This window comes from Salmo salar, chromosome ssa11 (assembly GCF_905237065.1).
Source record: "Salmo salar chromosome ssa11, Ssal_v3.1, whole genome shotgun sequence".
Lineage (NCBI taxonomy): Eukaryota > Metazoa > Chordata > Actinopteri > Salmoniformes > Salmonidae > Salmo > Salmo salar.
In genome coordinates, this window is record NC_059452.1 from 86,842,333 (window position 1) to 86,860,863 (window position 18,531).

Below are 18,531 nucleotides of genomic sequence, written 5' to 3' on the forward strand. Positions count from 1 at the left end.
TGCACAACTCCAAAAGAGTTCTCTGAAGTACTCTTCCCCCCCCCCTTCTTTTATTTGCATCTGTACATTGTTAGTGATATCGAACAGAAAACTGGTCATTTAATGTGTTCATCTCTTTCCTGTCTCATTTTACAAGTACCTCCCTTTTGCTATTGATTTATATATTTTTCTTCTATTTTCGGCTTTTCAGTTTGCCAACAATCATTAGATGCCATGTATGGATCAACTGTGATCCTCTTGTCTTAAGACATTGCTTAAAATGATGTTCTGAATGTGATCTGTTCTGCATGTACCGTCCAAGAAGTGAAACTCAACCAGCTGTGTGTCTTTCCATTCTCTATCCTCTGTGTACCTTTTTAACCTATAAGATTAAGTCTTTTGCTGTGGTCTAATAGCTGAATCTGAAAACCTAATGTGTTTTAAATCTTGCAGGGACGAGATGATGAACCCAACTCCAGACAAGCTTGGATCAAGCCAGGGTATATGATGACACCCAAATAATTTGTTGATTTAGATTTGCCATGCTTTTTTTAATGTGTTAGAAGAACTCATGCATCTGTTTCTGTATGAGTACAAGCGTATCATTCTGTTCTGTGTCCACAGCGGTGGAAGTGGTTTGTTTGGGATTGACAGCATGCCAGACCTTCGTAAGAGGAAGCCTATACCCCTGGTTAGCGACGTGGTAAGTGTTGCCTCCCATCCTTGTCACAGCTTAAAATCTCAGTACATGTTTTTATATCTGTCAGTACATGTTTTTATATCTGTCAGTACATGTTTTTATATCTGTCAGTACATGTTTTTATATCTGTCAGTACATGTTTTTATATCCTGTAATACCATCACAAGAGAAGCATCTTGATAATTAAGGATTACATTTATAATTTCAGTGTTTGCTTAAGTCAATCTGTTTAAAAAAAAAAAAAGTGATCGCATGAGGAATCACCAAGATATCACCCAATGAGGCACATGTGAAACCAGTCTTGTAATCTCTCTCTCCCCCTCTCTTAAACCTTTAATTATCCCCCACAACTTGCTTGTATGCAATCATTTTCCTTGGTCAGGCTATGGTAAGTGGAAATAACCCAATTTCCCCTCCCATTTGTAGTCAGAAATGTAAAGGGAAAACGGTATATCAAGTAGGACAAATTGCACTGCTTGTGCAAAGAAATTGTACAGTATGCAGCTGTCCTGCAAAAAATGTGTACTAATGTGCAACAAGGGTTTTATGGTGCAAATAAGTAACCATATGTCACCGTGCAACTGCACTGTGGTATTCCTACTTGATATAATAACTTAAAACAATATTCCCTTCCTCTTATTCTACCTCTCCCCTTAATTGATTCATATGATTGATTTTGTTCTGTTGGGGTTTTATTCTCCACCCTTACATGCTGAACCATGAACATACCATCACTACCAGGGTTTTAACCCAAGCCACCTTTGGTAACACGCACCTGGGTTAAGTGTCTGTTTCTTCGACTGGTCAGTGATGGTTCAGTTCTGCCCATGTCACCTCTTATATGACCTGTGTTGTAACAATCCTTACATGAGTTTCTTCCTTCATCCGCTTTGGTTTGGTTGGGGTGTTTAAGCTCTATGGTCCTTGGATTACTCACCTAGGTAGTACACTCCCTGGGTAAAGGTCCTAACAACTCATTTAAAATGTATTCTAACACTTACAATACTACACCAATCTTTGTAATCACTGTTTGGGGTTAGTTGAAGGGTTGTAGGTGTGTTACCATGGCAACTAACACTATTTTCCCCTGTCATCCAAGTCACTGGTCCAGGCCAGGAAGGCTGGAATCACCTCTTCCATGGCCGCACGCTCCTCTGTCAAAGACGAGGAGCTGGTGAGTACATCATGGGATACATATTTCTCTACTGAGATAATTAAGACTCTTTTCAAAACTCACCAATGTCATAGGAAAAAGTCATATCTCAGTATCCTCACTCTCTGCTCTCTCCTCTCCCCTCTGTAGAAGAACCACGTTTATAAGAAGACCTTACAGGCTCTGATTTACCCTATCTCCTGCACCACGCCCCATAACTTTGAGGTGTGGACGGCCACGACGCCCACCTACTGCTATGAGTGTGAGGGGCTGCTGTGGGGCATCGCCCGTCAGGGCATGAGGTGCTCCGAGTGCGGGGTCAAGTGTCACGAGAAGTGCCAGGAGCTGCTGAATGCTGACTGCCTGCAGCGTAAGTACAGCACAGTAGAAGTTGGACTAAGAGGAAGTTTAAGATCCTTTCGCGATGACTGAGCTTAGTTGCCTAATGCAGGCAATCCCATGATTGACAGTGTATGAAACGTAAATGTCCATTTGTAATGGATTTGTACTTTATCATTTTTCTTCTGATTGACAAGGTTGACACTTTTTTCCAGAATTTGTCGACAGAGTTTCTGGCTCAAACTTTCCTGTTAAATTACTTTTGCTTCATCTCCATCCCAGAATACAGTTGTCAGTGATATGTAAAGTACTGTGTAATTATGGTGTACGTCATTGGTTATGATTTAATTTTTCAGTGAAGACATAATTATACATCCACCTGATTTCGGACCGGAAAATAAATGGCTTTAAACAACTGGATACATATAAACAGATTTGCCCATTTACATGACAATATTCACACACGGTGCCAGAAAGACAGTCCATTTACTTTAAGTGTGTGGTTTCTGATTTTCTAGGTGCTGCGGAGAAGAGTTCAAAGCATGGGGCTGAGGATCGTACCCAGAACATCATCATGGCCATGAAGGACCGCATGAAGATCAGGGAGAGGAACAAGCCGGAGATCTTTGACATGATCCGGGATGTGTTTGTCATCAGCAAGGCGATCCACGCTCAGCAGATGAAGACCATCAAACAGAGTGTACTGGACGGAACCTCCAAGTGGTCGGCCAAGATCACCATCACAGGTACACAGACACAGGGAGTAATGTCATGGCACTAGTGGCCATGTTCCACAAACTGTTCTGTTCTACTGTAAATAGTCTTTCTCTTCCCATCTGACTTTGTCCATGTCTCTCTATTGATATCAACCTGCCTCCTGTCCCACGTTATCTGCCTGTCTGCAGTACTGTGTGCCCAGGGACTGCAGGCCAAAGATAAGACAGGTTCCAGCGACCCCTATGTCACGGTCCAGGTGGGCAAGACCAAGAAGAGGACCAAGACCATCTACGGTAACCTCAACCCTGTCTGGGAGGAGAACTTCCACTTGTGAGTCTATTTAACCTGGCCCTGTTAATGTCTGGGATCTTGTTGTACTCTGTAGTATTCTCTTGTAAAACTGTGGGTCCCTATGCGTGGTAAAGTGGGTCCCTATGCGTGGTGAAGTGGGTCCCTATGCGTGGTGAAGTGGGTCCCTATGCGTGGTGAAGTGGGTCCCTATGCGTGGTGAAGTGGGTCCCTATGCGTGGTGAAGTGGGTTCCTAAGTGGGTTCCTATGTGTAAGCAGGCCATGGCATGACTAAGCCTCAGGCTGTCTAGGTTTCCTCACCCAAAGGCGTGTGTAGTCTTAAGAACCCACTTCCTAATTGTCACACGCTGTCTGGAGCCTTCTGACATTGTCAGACACTCATTTATTTAGGGGAGTGGTACACATGGGTAATTAACTCTATCCTCGTTTGCCTTAAATGGCATTAGGCCAAACCAAGTTCAGTTGAATTATCGAAGAATGAACTGCAATGTGTACATAAAAGCAATGTAAATACCATGCATATCTTTTCTTAATGTAAATGTGAAGATTTGATACCATCTCACCCTAACCCCCCCCCAGCGAGTGTCATAACTCGTCGGACCGTATCAAGGTGCGTGTGTGGGACGAGGATGATGACATCAAGTCCCGGGTGAAACAGCGTCTGAAGAGAGAGTCCGATGACTTCCTGGGTCAGAGCATCATCGAGGTCCGCACGCTCAGCGGAGAGATGGACGTCTGGTACAACCTGGGTACGTCACAAGTCCTCTCTATGCTACAGTATATTGTGTGCTGTATGTGAGAGGAAGGTTTCTGCCTGTGTTGGAGACCCATCATTATTATGTTCAGTAAAGGTAAAGATGAGTCGTTGGGGCACTACACCACATCACAGCCCTGAGACACAGTAGTCGGGACACAATGGACATGTTTTTATTTGGAACTGTTGATTCAAAGGAAACTTCCATTCTTTTCGAGCCCTGAATGCTGATTGGCTGACAGCCTTGGTATATCAGACCATATACCACGGGTATGACGAAATATTTATTTTTCCTGCTTTAATTATGTTGGTAACCAGTTTATATTAGCGATAAGGCACCTCTGGGGTTGTCGTATATGGCCAATATATCCAGGCACTCCGTTTTGCATCGTACATAAGAACAGCCCTTATATGTGGTATATTGGCCATATACCACACCTCCTCAGTCCTTATTGCTTAAATTATCCCTGCTTCATGTCATCTCTGAAGCCAATCAATCAAATGTATTTATAAAGCCCTTTTTACATCAGCAGATGTCACAAAGTGCTATACAGAAACCCAGCATAAAACCGCAAACAGCAAGCATTGCAGATGTAGAAGCACTGTAGCAAGGAGAACTCCCTGGAAAGGCAGGAACCTAGTGAGAAACCTAGAGAGGAACCAGGCTCTGAGGGGTGGCCAGTCCTCTTCTGGCTGTTCCGAGTAGAGATTATAAGAGTACATAGCCATTAAGGCCAGATTGTTCTTCATGTTCATAGATGACTAGCAGGGTCAAATAATAATCACAGTGGTTGTGAAAGCCATTCAAATGTTCCAGTAGAGTAGCAGGCCAACTTGAGGCTGTGGAACAGGGAAGTCTCTGTTCTTTATAGCCAGGGCAGTGCCGGTCTCTCCTCTACATAACCTGACATAGCATCCCTCTCCCTTTCACAGCCTCTCCTCAGTCCTCACATGCCTCCTCATTGTGTCCGAGAGGCTATTTTTTGTGTGTGTGGGTCTTTGTCGGGATCCACGTGTAAGTGCTTTGATTCAGCAGTCACTTTGAAGGAATATTCCCTTCTACTGATCTGATAGGGCTGGTGTGAGAGTCAAACGTTTGAGATTATCAAAAGGAGGCAGGTTATGTTTCTTTTTTGGTGCTTTTTTCATGCTGGAATCTTCAGTTCTCATAAATCCACTCTTCGAAGTTTCGCCGAATGCATATTCTGTTAGCTTCCTCCTTGCATCTGCCAACCCCCCTTAAATGTTTTTAAAAAAAATCATACTCTATCATTAGTTTACTATATAGGAGGGCTGAAATCAACCCTTTAAACTAACAGATTGTTAGTTGCTGCACAGTGTTTTGTCTTAATGGACTATCTGTCAGAGGGCTAGTTAATGATGGGTAGAAAGTCTAGGAAGAAGACATCTTACAGTAACAAAGTGGGTTAGCTAGCATCATAGCGCATCTGCCTCTCTCATGTCACCAGCTCTGTTCTAAATCCCAGCCCTCTTCTGTAGTCCAGTCTGTGTTGTGCTTGTACCTCATTACCCACTTCTCCCTTGGCCAGCAGCACCATTTTTCTCGCCAAATTACCCAGGCGAGGACTGGCCCAAAGGCTCCTACTTGCACTGGATGAAAATATTGGCTGTCCCCACAATGGTCTTTACTTTCCCCTGGGCTTACTCTCACTTGTGCTTCCTCTGCATCTCTCTAGAATATGCCCTCTCTTTCTTCCTTTGTCCACATGGCTACTTTCTTCATCTGTTTTTTCTTGCTTTTCTATCCCTTTTGGAATGGGATGGTTAGTGACTCAGAAGGAGGGTGGCATGTTTAAAAAGCTCTTTAATACAGAAGACTCCAAGGTCTAGCTCCAAACACTTTCCAAAAGTTAATTGTTTCATTGCCCTTGGTGCATTTATTTTCTTCCTCCTCATAATGATAGTCAACCTTTTAGGGATGCATCACAGTCTGTCATGGACTTCATATCTCTGCAGATGAGATTCACCACACCAGTAACTCACGGTGTTTGTGTGTTTGCATGTGTGTGTGATTAACTGTGCCGTTCTGAAGCTGCAGGCCTCTTTTGCCTACTTGACTTAAAAAAATAAATAAAAAAAGACTCCACCATGATACTGAAACAAGCCTTCAAAGGTCTTGAATGTTAGTGGTTGTGAAGTGTGTTAGCCCCATGAAAAGGGAAAATGTATGCACACTTTCCCTAGATTATCTGAAACATACATTTTAGCTAAGGTTCTCATTGAATGTGTTCGATACCACACAGTAAAAGAAGAGATTGAAATCCCCACTGTCCCCCTCTCTCTCACCTCCCCTCCATCCTCTCAGGGGAGAGATCCTCCTTGATTATTATGTAGCACACTCCAGGAAGTCGACCGCTCCAACGACACGTACAAATTAGCCTAATAATGTGGCTGTCAGGGGAAATAGCCGGGTTGAGCTGCCGAACACAACACTTCCAGAATAAGACCAGCTGTGAAGCATTTATTTGGACATTAATATGGAGTTGGTCCCCCCTTTGCTGCTATAACAGCCTCCACTCTTCTGGGAAGGCTTTCCACTAGATGTTGGATCAGCCACAAGAGCATTAGTGAGGTCAGGCACTGATGTTGGGTGACTAGGCCTGGCTCACAGTTGGCATTCCAATTCATCCCAAAGACATTCGATGGGATCGAGGTCAGGGTTCTGTGCAGGCCAGTCAAGTTCTTCCACAATGATCTCGACAAACCATTTCTGTATGGACCTCGTGTGGGCATTGTCTTGCTGAAACAGAAAAGCGCCTTCCCCAAACTGTTGCCACAAGGTTGGACACACAGAATCGTCTAGAATGTCATTGTATGCTGTAGCGTTAAGATTTCCCTCCAATGGAACTGAGGGGCCTCGCCTGAACCATGAAAAACAGCCCCAGACCATTTTTCCTCCTCCACCTATCATTACAGTTGGCACGATGCATTGGGGCAGGTGGTAGCGTTCTCCTGGCATCCACCAAACCCAGATTTGTGCGTCGGACTGCCAGATGGTGAAACGTGATTCATCACTCCAGAGAACGCATTTCCACTGCTCCAGAGTCCAATGGCAGCAAGCTTTACACCACTCCAGCCGATGCTTGGCATTGCACATAGTGATCTTAGGCTTGTATGCGGCTGCTCGGCCATGGAAACCCATTTCATGAAGCTCCAGCTTCATGAAGCTCCTTGTACTGACGTTGCTTCCAGAAGCAGTTTGGAACTCGGTAGTGAGTGTTGCAACGGAGGACAGACAATTTTTACGCGCTTCAGCACTCGCCGGTCATGTTCTGTGAGCTTGTGTGGCCTACCACTTCGGCTGAGCCGTTGTTGCTCCTAGACGTTTCCACTTCACAATAACAGCACTTACAGTTGACCGGGCCAGCTCTAGCAGGGCAGAAATTTGACAAACTGACTTGTTGGAAAGGTGGCATCCTATGACCGTGCCAAGTTGAAAGTCACTGAGCTCTTCAGTAAGGCCATTTTAGTGCCAGTGTTTTTGTTTTTGGAGATTGCATGGCTGTGTGCCCGATTTTTCTATACCTATCAGCAACCGGTGTGACTGAAAGGGGTGTCCACATACTTTTATTTATTTATATATAAATAACACCTACTCATTCCAGGATTTTTCTTTATTTGTACAATTTTCTACATTGTAGAATAATAGTGATGACATAACACATGTGGAATCATGTAGTAACAAAAAGTGTTAAACAAATCAAAATATTTTATATTTGAGATTCTTCAAAGTAGCCACCCTTTGCCTTGATGACAGCTTTGCACACTCTTGGCATTCTCTCAACCAGCATCATGAGGTAGTCACCTGGAATGCATTTCGATTAACAGGTGTGCTTTAAGTTAAATGTGTGGAATTTGTTTCCTTCCTAATGCGTTTGAGCCAATCAGTGTTGTGACCAGGTGTTGTGACCAGGTACTGTAGGGGTGGTATACAGAAGATAGGCCTATTTGTTAAAAGACCAAATGCATATTATGGAAAGAACAGCTCACATTAGCTTAGGGAAATGACATCATTAATTTAAGACTTGAAGGTCAACCAATCCGGAAAACTTCAAGAACACTGAAGGTTTCTTCAAGTGCAGTCACAAAAACCCTCAAGTGCTGTGATGAAACTGGCTCTCATGAGGATCGCCACAGGAAAGGAAGACCCAGAGTTAACTCTGCTGCAAGTTCATTAGAGTTACCAGCCTCAAACTGCAGCACAAATAAATGCGTTCAGAGTCCAATTGAGATGGTTTGGGATGAGTTGAATGGCAGAGAGAAGGAAAAGAAGCCAATAAGTGCTTAGCATATGTGGGAACTCCTTCAAGACTGTTGGAAAAGCATTCCTCATGAAGCTGGTTGAGAGTGCCAAGCTGTCAAGGCAAAGGGTGGCTACTTTGAAGAATCTATAATATATTTTGATTTAACACTTTTTTTTTTTACTACATGATTCCATATGTATGATTTCATAGTTTTGATGTCTTCACTATTATTCTACAATGTAGAAAATAGTACAAATAAAGAAAAACTGTTGAATGAGTAGGTGTCCAAATTTTTTAGAGAGAGATGTAAAATGCATAAAAAAGATAAATCATGTCAGAACTTTTTCCACCTTTAATGTGACCTATAACGTGAACAATTCAATTGAAAAACAAACTGAAATCTTTGAGGGGAAAAAATAAAAAACTCACAATAACCTGGTTGCGTAAGTGTGCACACCCTTACACTAATACTTTGTTGAAGCACCTTTTGATTTTTATTTCAGCACTCAGTCTTTTTGGGTAGGAGTCTATTAGCATGGCACATCTTGATGTGGCAATATTTGCCCACTCTTCTTTGCAAAAGCGCTCCAAATCTGTCAGATTGCGAGGACATCTCCTGTGCACAGCCCTCTTCAGATCACCCCAGAGATGTTCAATTGGATTCAGGTCTGGGCTCTTGCTGGGCCATCCCAAAACGTTAATCTTCTTCTGGTGAAGCCATGCTTTCGTGGATTTGGATGTGTGCTTTGGGTCGTTGTCGTGCTGAAAGGTGAACTTCCTCTTCAGCTTTCTAACGGACGCCTGAAGGTTTTGTGCCAAAATTATCTGGTATTTGGAACTGTTCATAATTCCCTCCACCCTGACTAAGGCCCCGGTTCCAGCTGAAGAAAAACAGCCCCAAAGCATGATGCTGCCACCACCATGCTTCACTGTGGGTATGGTGTTATTTAGGTGATGTGCAGTGTTGTTTTTGCGACAAACATACCTTTTGGAATTATGGCCAAAAAGTTCAACCTTGGTTTCATCAGACCATAACACATTTTCCCACGTGCTTTTGGGGGACTTGATGTTTGTTTTTGCAAACTTCAGCCAGGCTTGGATGTTTTTCATTGTAAGAAAAGGCTTCCGTCTTGCCACCCTACGCCATAGCCCATTCATATGAAGAATACGGGAGATTGTTGTCACATGTAGCACACAGCCAGTACTTGCCAGAAATTCCTGCAGTTCCCCCTCAAAGATTTCAGTTTGTTTTTCAATTGAATTGTTCACATTATAGGTCACATTAACAGTAGAAAAAGTTCTGACATGATTTATCTTTGTCTCATTCTTTTACATCACAAAAACCTGGCATTTTAACAGGGGTGTGTAGACTTTTTATATCCTGTGTGTGTGTGTGTGTGTGTGTGTGTGTGTGTGTGTGTGTGTGTACACTGCTCAAGAAAATAAAGGGAACACTAAAATAACACATCCTAGATCTGAATGAATGAAATAATCTTATTAAATACTTTTTTCTTTACATAGTTGAATGTGCTGACAACAAAATCACACAAAAATAATCAATGGAAATCCAATTTATCAACCCATGGAGGTCTGGATTTGGAGTCACACTCAAAATTAAAGTGGAAATCCACACTACAGGCTGATCCAACTTTGATGTAATGTCCTTAAAAAAAGTCAAAATGAGGCTCAGTAGTGTGTGTGGCCTCCACGTGCCTGTATGACCTCCCTACAACGCCTGAGCATGCTCCTGATGAGGTGGCGGATGGTCTCCTGAGGGATCTCCTCCCATACCTGGACTAAAGCTTCCGCCAACCTGGACAGTCTGTGGTGCAACGTGGCGTTGGTGAATGGAGCGAGACATGACGTCCCAGATGTGCTCAATTGGATTCAGGTCTGGGGGACGGGCGGGCCAGTCCATAGCATCAATGCCTTCCTCTTGCTGACACACTCCAGCCACATGAGGTCTAGCATTGTCTTGCATTAGGAGGAACCCAGGGCCAACCGCACCAGCATATGCTCTCACAAGGGGTCTGAGGATCTCATCTCGGTACCTAATGGCAGTCAGGCTACCTCTGGCGAGCACATGGAGGGCTGTGCGGCCCCCCAAAGAAATGCCACCCCACACCATGACTGACCCACCGCCAAACCGGTCATGCTGGAGGATGTTGCAGGCAGCAGAACGTTCTCCACGGCGTCTCCAGACTCTGTCACGTGCTCAGTGTGAACCTGCTTTCATCTGTGAAGAGCACAGGGCGCCAGTGGCGAATTTGCCAATCTTGGTGTTCTCTGGCAAATGCCAAACGTCCTGCACGGTGTTGGGCTGTAAGCACAACCCCCACCTGTGGATGTCGGGCCCTCATACCACCCTCATGGAGTCTGTTTCTGACCGTTTGAGCAGACGCATGCACATTTGTGGCCTGCTGGAGGTCATTTTGCAGGGCTCTGGCAGTGCTCCTCCTTGCACAAAGGCGGAGGTAGCAGTCCTGCTGCTGGGTTGTTGCCCTCCTACGGCTTCCTCCACGTCTCCTGATGTACTGGCCTGTCTCCTGGTAGCGCCTCCATGCTCTGCACACTACGCTGACAGACACAGCAAACCTTCTTGCCACAGCTCGCATTGATGTGCCATCCTGGATGAGCTGCACTACCTGAGGCGCTTGTGTGGGTTGTAGACTCCGTCTCATGCTACCACTAGAGTGAAAGCATCGCCAGCATTCAAAAGTGACCAAAACATCAGCCAGGAAGCATAGGAACTGAGAAGTGTTCTGTGGTCACCACCTGCAGAAGCACTCCTTTATTGGGGGTGTCTTGCTAATTGCCTATAATTTCCACCTGTTGTCTATTCCATTTGCACAACAGCATGTGACATTTATTGTCAATCAGTGTTGCTTCCTAAGTGGACAGTTTGATTTCACAGAAGTGTGATTGACTTGGAGTTACATTGTGTTGTTTAAGTGTTCCCTTTATTTTTTTGAGCAGTGTGTGTGTGTGTGTGTGTGTGTGTGTGTGTGTGTGTGTGTGTGTGTGTGTGTGTGTGTGTGTGTGTGTGTGTGTGTGTGTGTGTGTGTGTGTGTGTGTGTGTGTGTGTGTGTGTGTGTGTGTATATACACACACACGTGTGTGTCTGTAATTGGCGTTGGATTCGCAGACCTGGTTAGGGTGCCAGCTCTAGATTGAAGTAATTGATTCACTGACGTGTGTGTGGCTATTGTTACAGAGAAGAGGACAGACAAGTCAGCCGTGTCTGGGGCCATCCGTCTCCAGATTAGCGTGGAGATCAAGGGAGAGGAGAAAGTAGCTCCCTACCACGTCCAGTACACCTGTCTACACGAGGTACAACACTCAGTACATATCTCTGTTCATACAGTATGATTACTGCAGACATCACATTAAAACTAGTCCTAAACCAGCCCTAAAAGCACAGCTACATGTGTGTCTCTATATCACACTGACATTGTCTGTCTGCCTTCTAGAACCTGTTCCACCACTCAACAGACATTCTGGGCCAGGGGGTAGTGAGGATCCCCGACGCTAAAGGAGACGATGCCTGGAAGGTGTACTTTGACGAGGTGTCCCAGGAGATAGTGGATGAGTTTGCCATGCGCTACGGGATCGAGTCCATCTACCAGGCCATGACGTGAGTCAGAGGGAGCAGACCACTCTCTCGTGCAGTGTCTCTCTCGCACACTCTCCATATTGCTCTCTGTCCGTCTCCCCTTCTCCCCCCTCTCTCTAATATTAAATAACCGTTTGGTGCTGTTGTCATTCCCTGGCGGCCTGCAAATGAAGAAAAGTCAATTATAAATGGTGTTAGAATGGATCTGTCTCCATGATGTGCCATTCTTCAAACAGATGCCTGTTAACCGGGTATATCACTCACATAAAGCACACCCAGGTGGCCATCCCTCAGCTAGAATGGGGCAGGGGCTTGATGGGAGAAATGAAACAGCCGTCCCGCATAGGGAGGATTCATTCGGTGTAAGCTTGATCCCAGAGAGGGTGCTAGGTAGCTAAACATAGACCTACTCTTGTGCAGTGTTGTTATAACATGCATAACGTCCCATAATATTCTCTACTGTAGATTATTTTGTCCCACAATGAAAGAACATGTCCATCTTGTGTAAATTGGTTCAAATTACATAAACAAATTGATTGCATTATTAACATTTTGACCTGAACATTACATCAGTCATTATGATTTGTGTACAAGAGACATAATAAATACATGAATGAATAGAATCCATCAACAAACATAATTTCCCATTGAGCTGCTGTCTCCGAGTCCTCCCTGACAGTAGTGCCCTCTGCTGGTGTGTTTAGAAACTTTGCCTGCCTCTCCTCTAAGTACATGTGTCCTGGTGTTCCCGCTGTGATGAGCACCCTGCTCGCCAACATCAATGCCTTCTACGCCCACACTACCGCTTCCACCAACGTCTCAGCCTCTGACCGCTTTTCCGCCTCCAACTTTGGAGTGAGTATGGCCTGACTGACACCCCTCTCCACAATTACACCATCTTGGCTTCTACCCTGTTTTATAACACAGGATGCCTTTTTCTCAATGTATGTTTTTGTTTCCCCATCTCTCGATCATGTACAAATGTCTCTATCCTCTATAGGTCCAGATTACAGGCTCTGTTTTTACTTCTATTTTTCTTCTTTTCTCTCCAACAGAAAGAGCGCTTTGTCAAGCTCTTGGATCAACTCCACAACTCCTTACGCATTGACCTGTCCACATACAGGGTGAGTTACACAGATTTCACCTGAACCTCAAAATGCACTTTTTGGTTGAACTACATCTTCCCCTTTTTATCTCCGTGTTCCTAATGGTCCCCCTTTCTTCTCATCCAGAACAACTTTCCTGCCAGCAGTAAGGACCGTCTCCAAGACCTCAAGTCCACTGTAGACCTCCTGACTAGCATCACCTTCTTCAGGATGAAGGTAGGCTTACACCAGGGCTCAGAAGGAAATGAAACAGACTCAGGGTTCGGTTCTCTGTATAAAACAATCCAGATGTACTCCTATCTCTGATAGAACAGATAGCTCTGTTATCTTCCTTAACCTCTATGGGCTAGGTGGGACGCTAGCGTGCCACCCGTGGTGCACTCCATCAACAGCAGGTGCATTTCAAGAGCGGCAAATTTGAATCCAAATAAATGTCAAAATTCAAATTTTTCAAACATACAACTATTTTACACCCTTTGAAAGATAAACATCTCCTTAATCTAACCACGTTTTACGATTTCAAAAAGGTTTTACGGCGAAAGCATAAATTTAGAGTATGTTAGGACAGTACATTTACAAGAGTTGTGTGTAATGTTTTGTCAATTCAAAGACAGGGTCACCAAAACCATAAAACCAGCTAAAATGATGCACTAACCTTTTACAATCTCCATCAGATGACACTCCTAGGACATTATGTTAGACAATGCATGCATTTTTAGTTCTATCAAGTTCATATTTATATCCAAAAACAGCGTTTTACTATGGCATTGATGTTGAGGAAATCGTTTCCCTCCAATAACCCGGCAGTCAAGTCAGCGTCACAAATTAAATAATTAAAATTAGAAAACATTGGTAAAATATTATATTGTCATTTAAAGAATTATAGATTTACATCTCTTGAACGCAATCAACTTGCCAGATTTAAAAATAACCTTACTGGGAAATCACACTTTGCAATAATCTGAGCACTGCGCCCAGAAAAATACGCGTTGCGATACAGACTAGACGTCATGTTGGGGAGATCTAAAATCGAAAATACTATGTAAATAATCCATTACCTTTGATTCTCTTCATCAGATGTCACTTCCAGGTATCACAGGTCCATAACGAATGTAGTTTTGTTCAAAAAAGCTCATCATTTATGTCCAAAAATCTCCGTCTTGTTAGCACATGATCTAAGCCAGCCGGACTTCTCGTCATGAACGAGGGGAAAAAATATATTTACGTTCGTTCAAACATGTCAAACGTTGTATAGCATAAATCATTAGGGCCTTTTTTAACCAGAACATGAATAATATTCAAGGTGGACGAATGCATACTCTTTTATAACGTATTGGAACGAGGGTACCCAACATGAACTCGCGCGCCAGGTGTCTAATGGGACATCATCGTTCCATGGCTCTTGTTCGGTCAGATCTCCCTCCAGAAGACTCAAAACACTTTGTAAAGGCTGGTGACATCTAGTGGAAGCAATAGGAAGTGCCAAAATATTCCTCAGCCCCTGTGTTTTTCAATGGGATAGGTTTAAAGGTAATACAACACATCAGGTATCCACTTCCTGTCAGAAAATGTCTCAGGGTTTTGCCTGCCAAATGAGTTCTGTTATACTCACAGACACCATTCAAACAGTTTTAGAAACTTTAGAGTGTTTTCTATCCATATATAATAAGTATATGCATATTCTAGTTACTGGGTAGGATTAGTAACCAGATTAAATCGGGTACATTTTTTTTATCCAGACGTGCAAATGCTGCCCCCTAGCCCTAACAGGTTAACACACTGATTACAGATGTCTGTACTATGACAGTAACTCCCCACCTAAAATAATGACTGTTAATAGTGCTATGCAAGCCCTCTTTCTCGCTCTCGCTTTCCCTGAAATGCTCACCATCTCCCTCTGGTGTCCAGGTCCAGGAACTGCAGAGTCCCCCCAGAGCCAGTCAGGTGGTGAGGGACTGTGTCAAGGCCTGTCTCAACTCCACCTACGACTACATCTTCAACAACTGCCAGGAGCTGTACAGCCGCCAGTACCAGCTGCTGGACACAGTGAGTCACTCAGACCCACTCAGGTTCTACTCACTTTCTACTGCAGTGCCATGTATGTGATATCAACAGAGGTATATTTTCTTGGTGAGAACCACATTCATGTCATGCTTAGAGAGGATCTCTTGTTAAATAATGTTGAAGTAATATGGCTACAGGTTCATCTGCCTCACCTAAAGCCCATGCTGGTGGGAAGCTGCTATAGACCACCAAGTGCTAACAGTCAGTATCTTGATAATGTATGTGATATCAATAGACAGGTATAATTTCTGCGAGTTTTAAATATTGACTGGCTTTCATCAAGCTGCCCACTCAAGAAAAATCTTCAACCTGTAACCAGTGCCTGCAACCTGGTCCAGGTTAACAGTCGACCTACCAGGGTAGTTAGAAACGGCACAGGAATTGCTTTAAAGCAGTATCCAAATCCGTCGGATGTAGTGATCACAATAGTAGTCATATCTAGGAAAACCACAATTCCAAATGCTGGGACGAATATAGTGTATAAGAGGTCATACAATACGTTTTGTAGTGATTCCTATATTGTAATATTTGTTGATCTGTGGTGTGTAATGAGGAGTGGCCAGATGCTGCACTTGACACTTTTACAAAATTGCTTATTCCAGTTACTAATAAGCATGCACCCATTAAGAAAGTGACTGTAAACACTGTTAAATCCCTGTGGATTGTTGAGAAATTGAAGAACATTCAACAAGCACTTACACAAATTACTGATTGGCTGAGAGAGATTTATGCTAAAAGATGTTGTTTTGTTGGACTTCAGTGCAGCTTTTGACATTATCGATCATAGTCTGCTGATGGAAAAACATGTGTTATGGCTTTACACCCCCTGCTATATTGTGGATAAAGAGTTACCTGTCTAACAGAACACAGAGGGTGTTCTTTAATGGAAACCTCTCCAACATAATCCAGGAAGAATCAGGAATTCCCCAGGGCAGCTGTCTAGGCCCCTTACTTTTTTCATATTTTTAGAATTTTTATTTTTTAAATGATAGAAATACACCTTATGGAACAGCGGGGAACACACAGGCACATACACATGATAAGACACGCACTCTACACACACGTACACATGGATTTTGTATTGTAGATATGTGATAGTAGAGTAGTGGCTTGAGGACACACACTTAATATATTGTGAAAAGTGTTATGAAATGTAACATAATGTAATATTTTAAATTGTATATAACTGACTTAATGTTGCTGGACCCCAGGAAGAGTAGCTGCTGTCTTGGCAGCAGCTCATGGGGATCCTTAATAAATACAAATACACTAACGGACTTAATGCAGGTTATTCATATGACAAGGGATATTGCTTTAATCCAGCAGTGTTGTGTTTCATGCAGTGTTTTGTCTGGGAGTGTGGTTATGGTTGTGTTCTGGCCCAGAACAAGCTGTGTTAGTTTGACTGTGTGGTTGTGTTCTTGTCCAGCACAAAGAGGATCTTTCCCTGGAGGAGCAGGGCCCCAGCATCAAGAACCTGGACTTCTGGCCCAAACTGATCACCCTCATCGTCTCCATCGTAGAGGAGGACAGGAACTCCTACACACCCGTCCTCAGCCAGTTAGTATTAAATTAGTATTACTTAACTAATGTACTAATGATTTCTGTTTTAATGTTCTATTTCCAGTATCTAATGCTGCTCTGTGCCATTTCTCCTCCAGGTTCCCTCAGGAGCTGAATGTGGGTAAGGTGTGTGCTGAGGTCATGTGGATGCTGTTCTCCCAGGACATGAAGTATGCCATGGAGGGTGAGTCTCCACAGATTCCCTCTCAGGAACCCATGCAGACATGTCCCCTATCTGGGTCATTTTGGGGTCAAGGTCCTAAACCATGGCTACTATATCCTAGACTTACTTGGCCCTACCTGGGCCCTTTTTCTGGCTGTGTTTGCGTATGTTGTAGCTATATGGTGAAAGAATGAGCCCAAGAGGATACCTGTGGATTGTACTGTAGACCCTAAGCAACAGTAAAAGGAAAATACATCTCCCCAGTCTCTGCCGGCTCCACCCGCTGTCTGTGGCTCTTTCTCTGTCTCAGCCTTGTCTGTCTTTTCTCCTTTGTCTGTCTTTCAGTAATGGATAATGTTGATCATTACCAGTGGCTTCAGGGTAAGACTGACTAGTGAGACGATAGAGTACACCCTCTTATTATGCTATGTTACGCTACAGTAGGTGACAGTTTTCTCTTAGCCATTAGTAATCATGTATTTTAGTGTTGAATATAATTTCACTTCTACTACAGCACTACTGTGTGAATCTGACCAAAAATGTGCAGTTAGCAGTTGATGTTATTCTTTAAAAACACAGACTCCAAAGCAAATCAGGTGTGGAAAATGGGTTTATTCAAATAAGACAAATCATGCTTGGAAGTAGATGATCATTCTCCCCTGTCCAAAGTGATGCTCTCCTGTGGTTCTTTCCTGTGATTATCTTCCCAGAACAAAGGGACAGGATCTAGTTTTATAGCCCTAGCCTGTGGTGACCAATTAGAAGTCCTTGCAGTACAACTGGGCCAATGGCCAAATATTGAGTATCCTATTTCAGGCTCACCGTATAGACAAGTTCCTCCCATGTCTCTGACCCATTAATAAATAATTCCCTATTACAGAAAAAACACTATTTCCATTGATCGTTAATTCTATTGGCTTTATTCATTGTCTGGCAAGCCATTTGTATTCATCAGTTCTGTATGCCTCATCTCCATTCTATCCTCCATCTTTTCACTTCTATCTTGCTATATTTCTTCCCCCCCCCCCATCACTCCCCTAGTCCTGTTCTCCTCCCAGAACCCCACAATAGCCGACAGTTAGATCTGTGTTTCCAGGGAAAACTGGCATTTCCAATGGAGATGCCAAGTTAATTCTCTAGGGAAGGCCATTGTTTGTTTCTTTCACTGTGGTAAAGAGAGGGGATCACTGCCGCTACCTCGCTTTCCAACCAAGGTGCGTGAATTGAGGAGCAAACTGAAGAGAATTTTAAAAACCTACCTAGGTTCTACTTTTAGCGATAAAGACACCTTTTTATTTAATTGAATTGTCCTCAGTGTTGCTGAATCTCCTCCACTTCTTTCACTGTGGTCAGAGTTCCTGACTATGTTTTACATATTCTGGCTGTTCTCTCATTTCATTGCTGAGGTTAGAGAATACTTTTTAATGCTTGGAGAAGAATAGGGAGCAAGCTACACTGAAGCTGAGAATGGAGAGAGGAATGAAGGCGTGAGGGATAAAGAGAGCTGTATCCCAGGGGAGGATGGAGGAGTTCTGGGGATGTGTGATACAGTAAAGCCCCGTGCAGAGCGAGAGAGCAGTATGTGCTGGGTGTGAAAGCTGCTTATGTCTTCCAGGACCTCTCTATAACTCCTCTCCCTACAGGTGGACTGTATATCTCTAAGTAGTATCTCCACTTCCCTCTGTCCACATGAAAATGTTCACACTCTCCCAATGACAGATCTCTCAGCGATTACAGCTGTGTCTTTCTGGGTAATTCTCTGAGCTTTGCTCACCTGGACTGCACAATATCTGCACATTATTCTT

The 18,531-nt window shown here is 43.6% G+C and overlaps 1 protein-coding gene across 7 annotated transcripts in view; it reads left to right on the plus strand.

Annotated features, from left to right (window-relative positions):
- Positions 1-18,531, plus strand: part of LOC106563215 (protein unc-13 homolog B) — a 125,931-nt gene that overhangs the window by 82,369 nt on the left and 25,031 nt on the right. For 5 of the 7 annotated variants that reach the window (XM_014128569.2, XM_045690008.1, XM_045690007.1 and 2 more), the window contains 16 exons: positions 433-479; positions 604-682; positions 1,062-1,067; positions 1,779-1,853; positions 1,983-2,202; positions 2,690-2,917; positions 3,077-3,218; positions 3,778-3,947; positions 11,432-11,547; positions 11,688-11,851; positions 12,535-12,685; positions 12,886-12,954; positions 13,063-13,152; positions 14,845-14,982; positions 16,430-16,560; positions 16,662-16,747. In XM_014128569.2, coding sequence (XP_013984044.1) covers positions 433-479; positions 604-682; positions 1,062-1,067; positions 1,779-1,853; positions 1,983-2,202; positions 2,690-2,917; positions 3,077-3,218; positions 3,778-3,947; positions 11,432-11,547; positions 11,688-11,851; positions 12,535-12,685; positions 12,886-12,954; positions 13,063-13,152; positions 14,845-14,982; positions 16,430-16,560; positions 16,662-16,747 — 1,912 coding nt within the window. The remainder of the gene's footprint in view (positions 1-432; positions 480-603; positions 683-1,061; positions 1,068-1,778; positions 1,854-1,982; positions 2,203-2,689; positions 2,918-3,076; positions 3,219-3,777; positions 3,948-11,431; positions 11,548-11,687; positions 11,852-12,534; positions 12,686-12,885; positions 12,955-13,062; positions 13,153-14,844; positions 14,983-16,429; positions 16,561-16,661; positions 16,748-18,531) is intronic. The other 2 variants (XM_045690006.1, XM_014128566.2) reach the window with 1 other exon arrangement.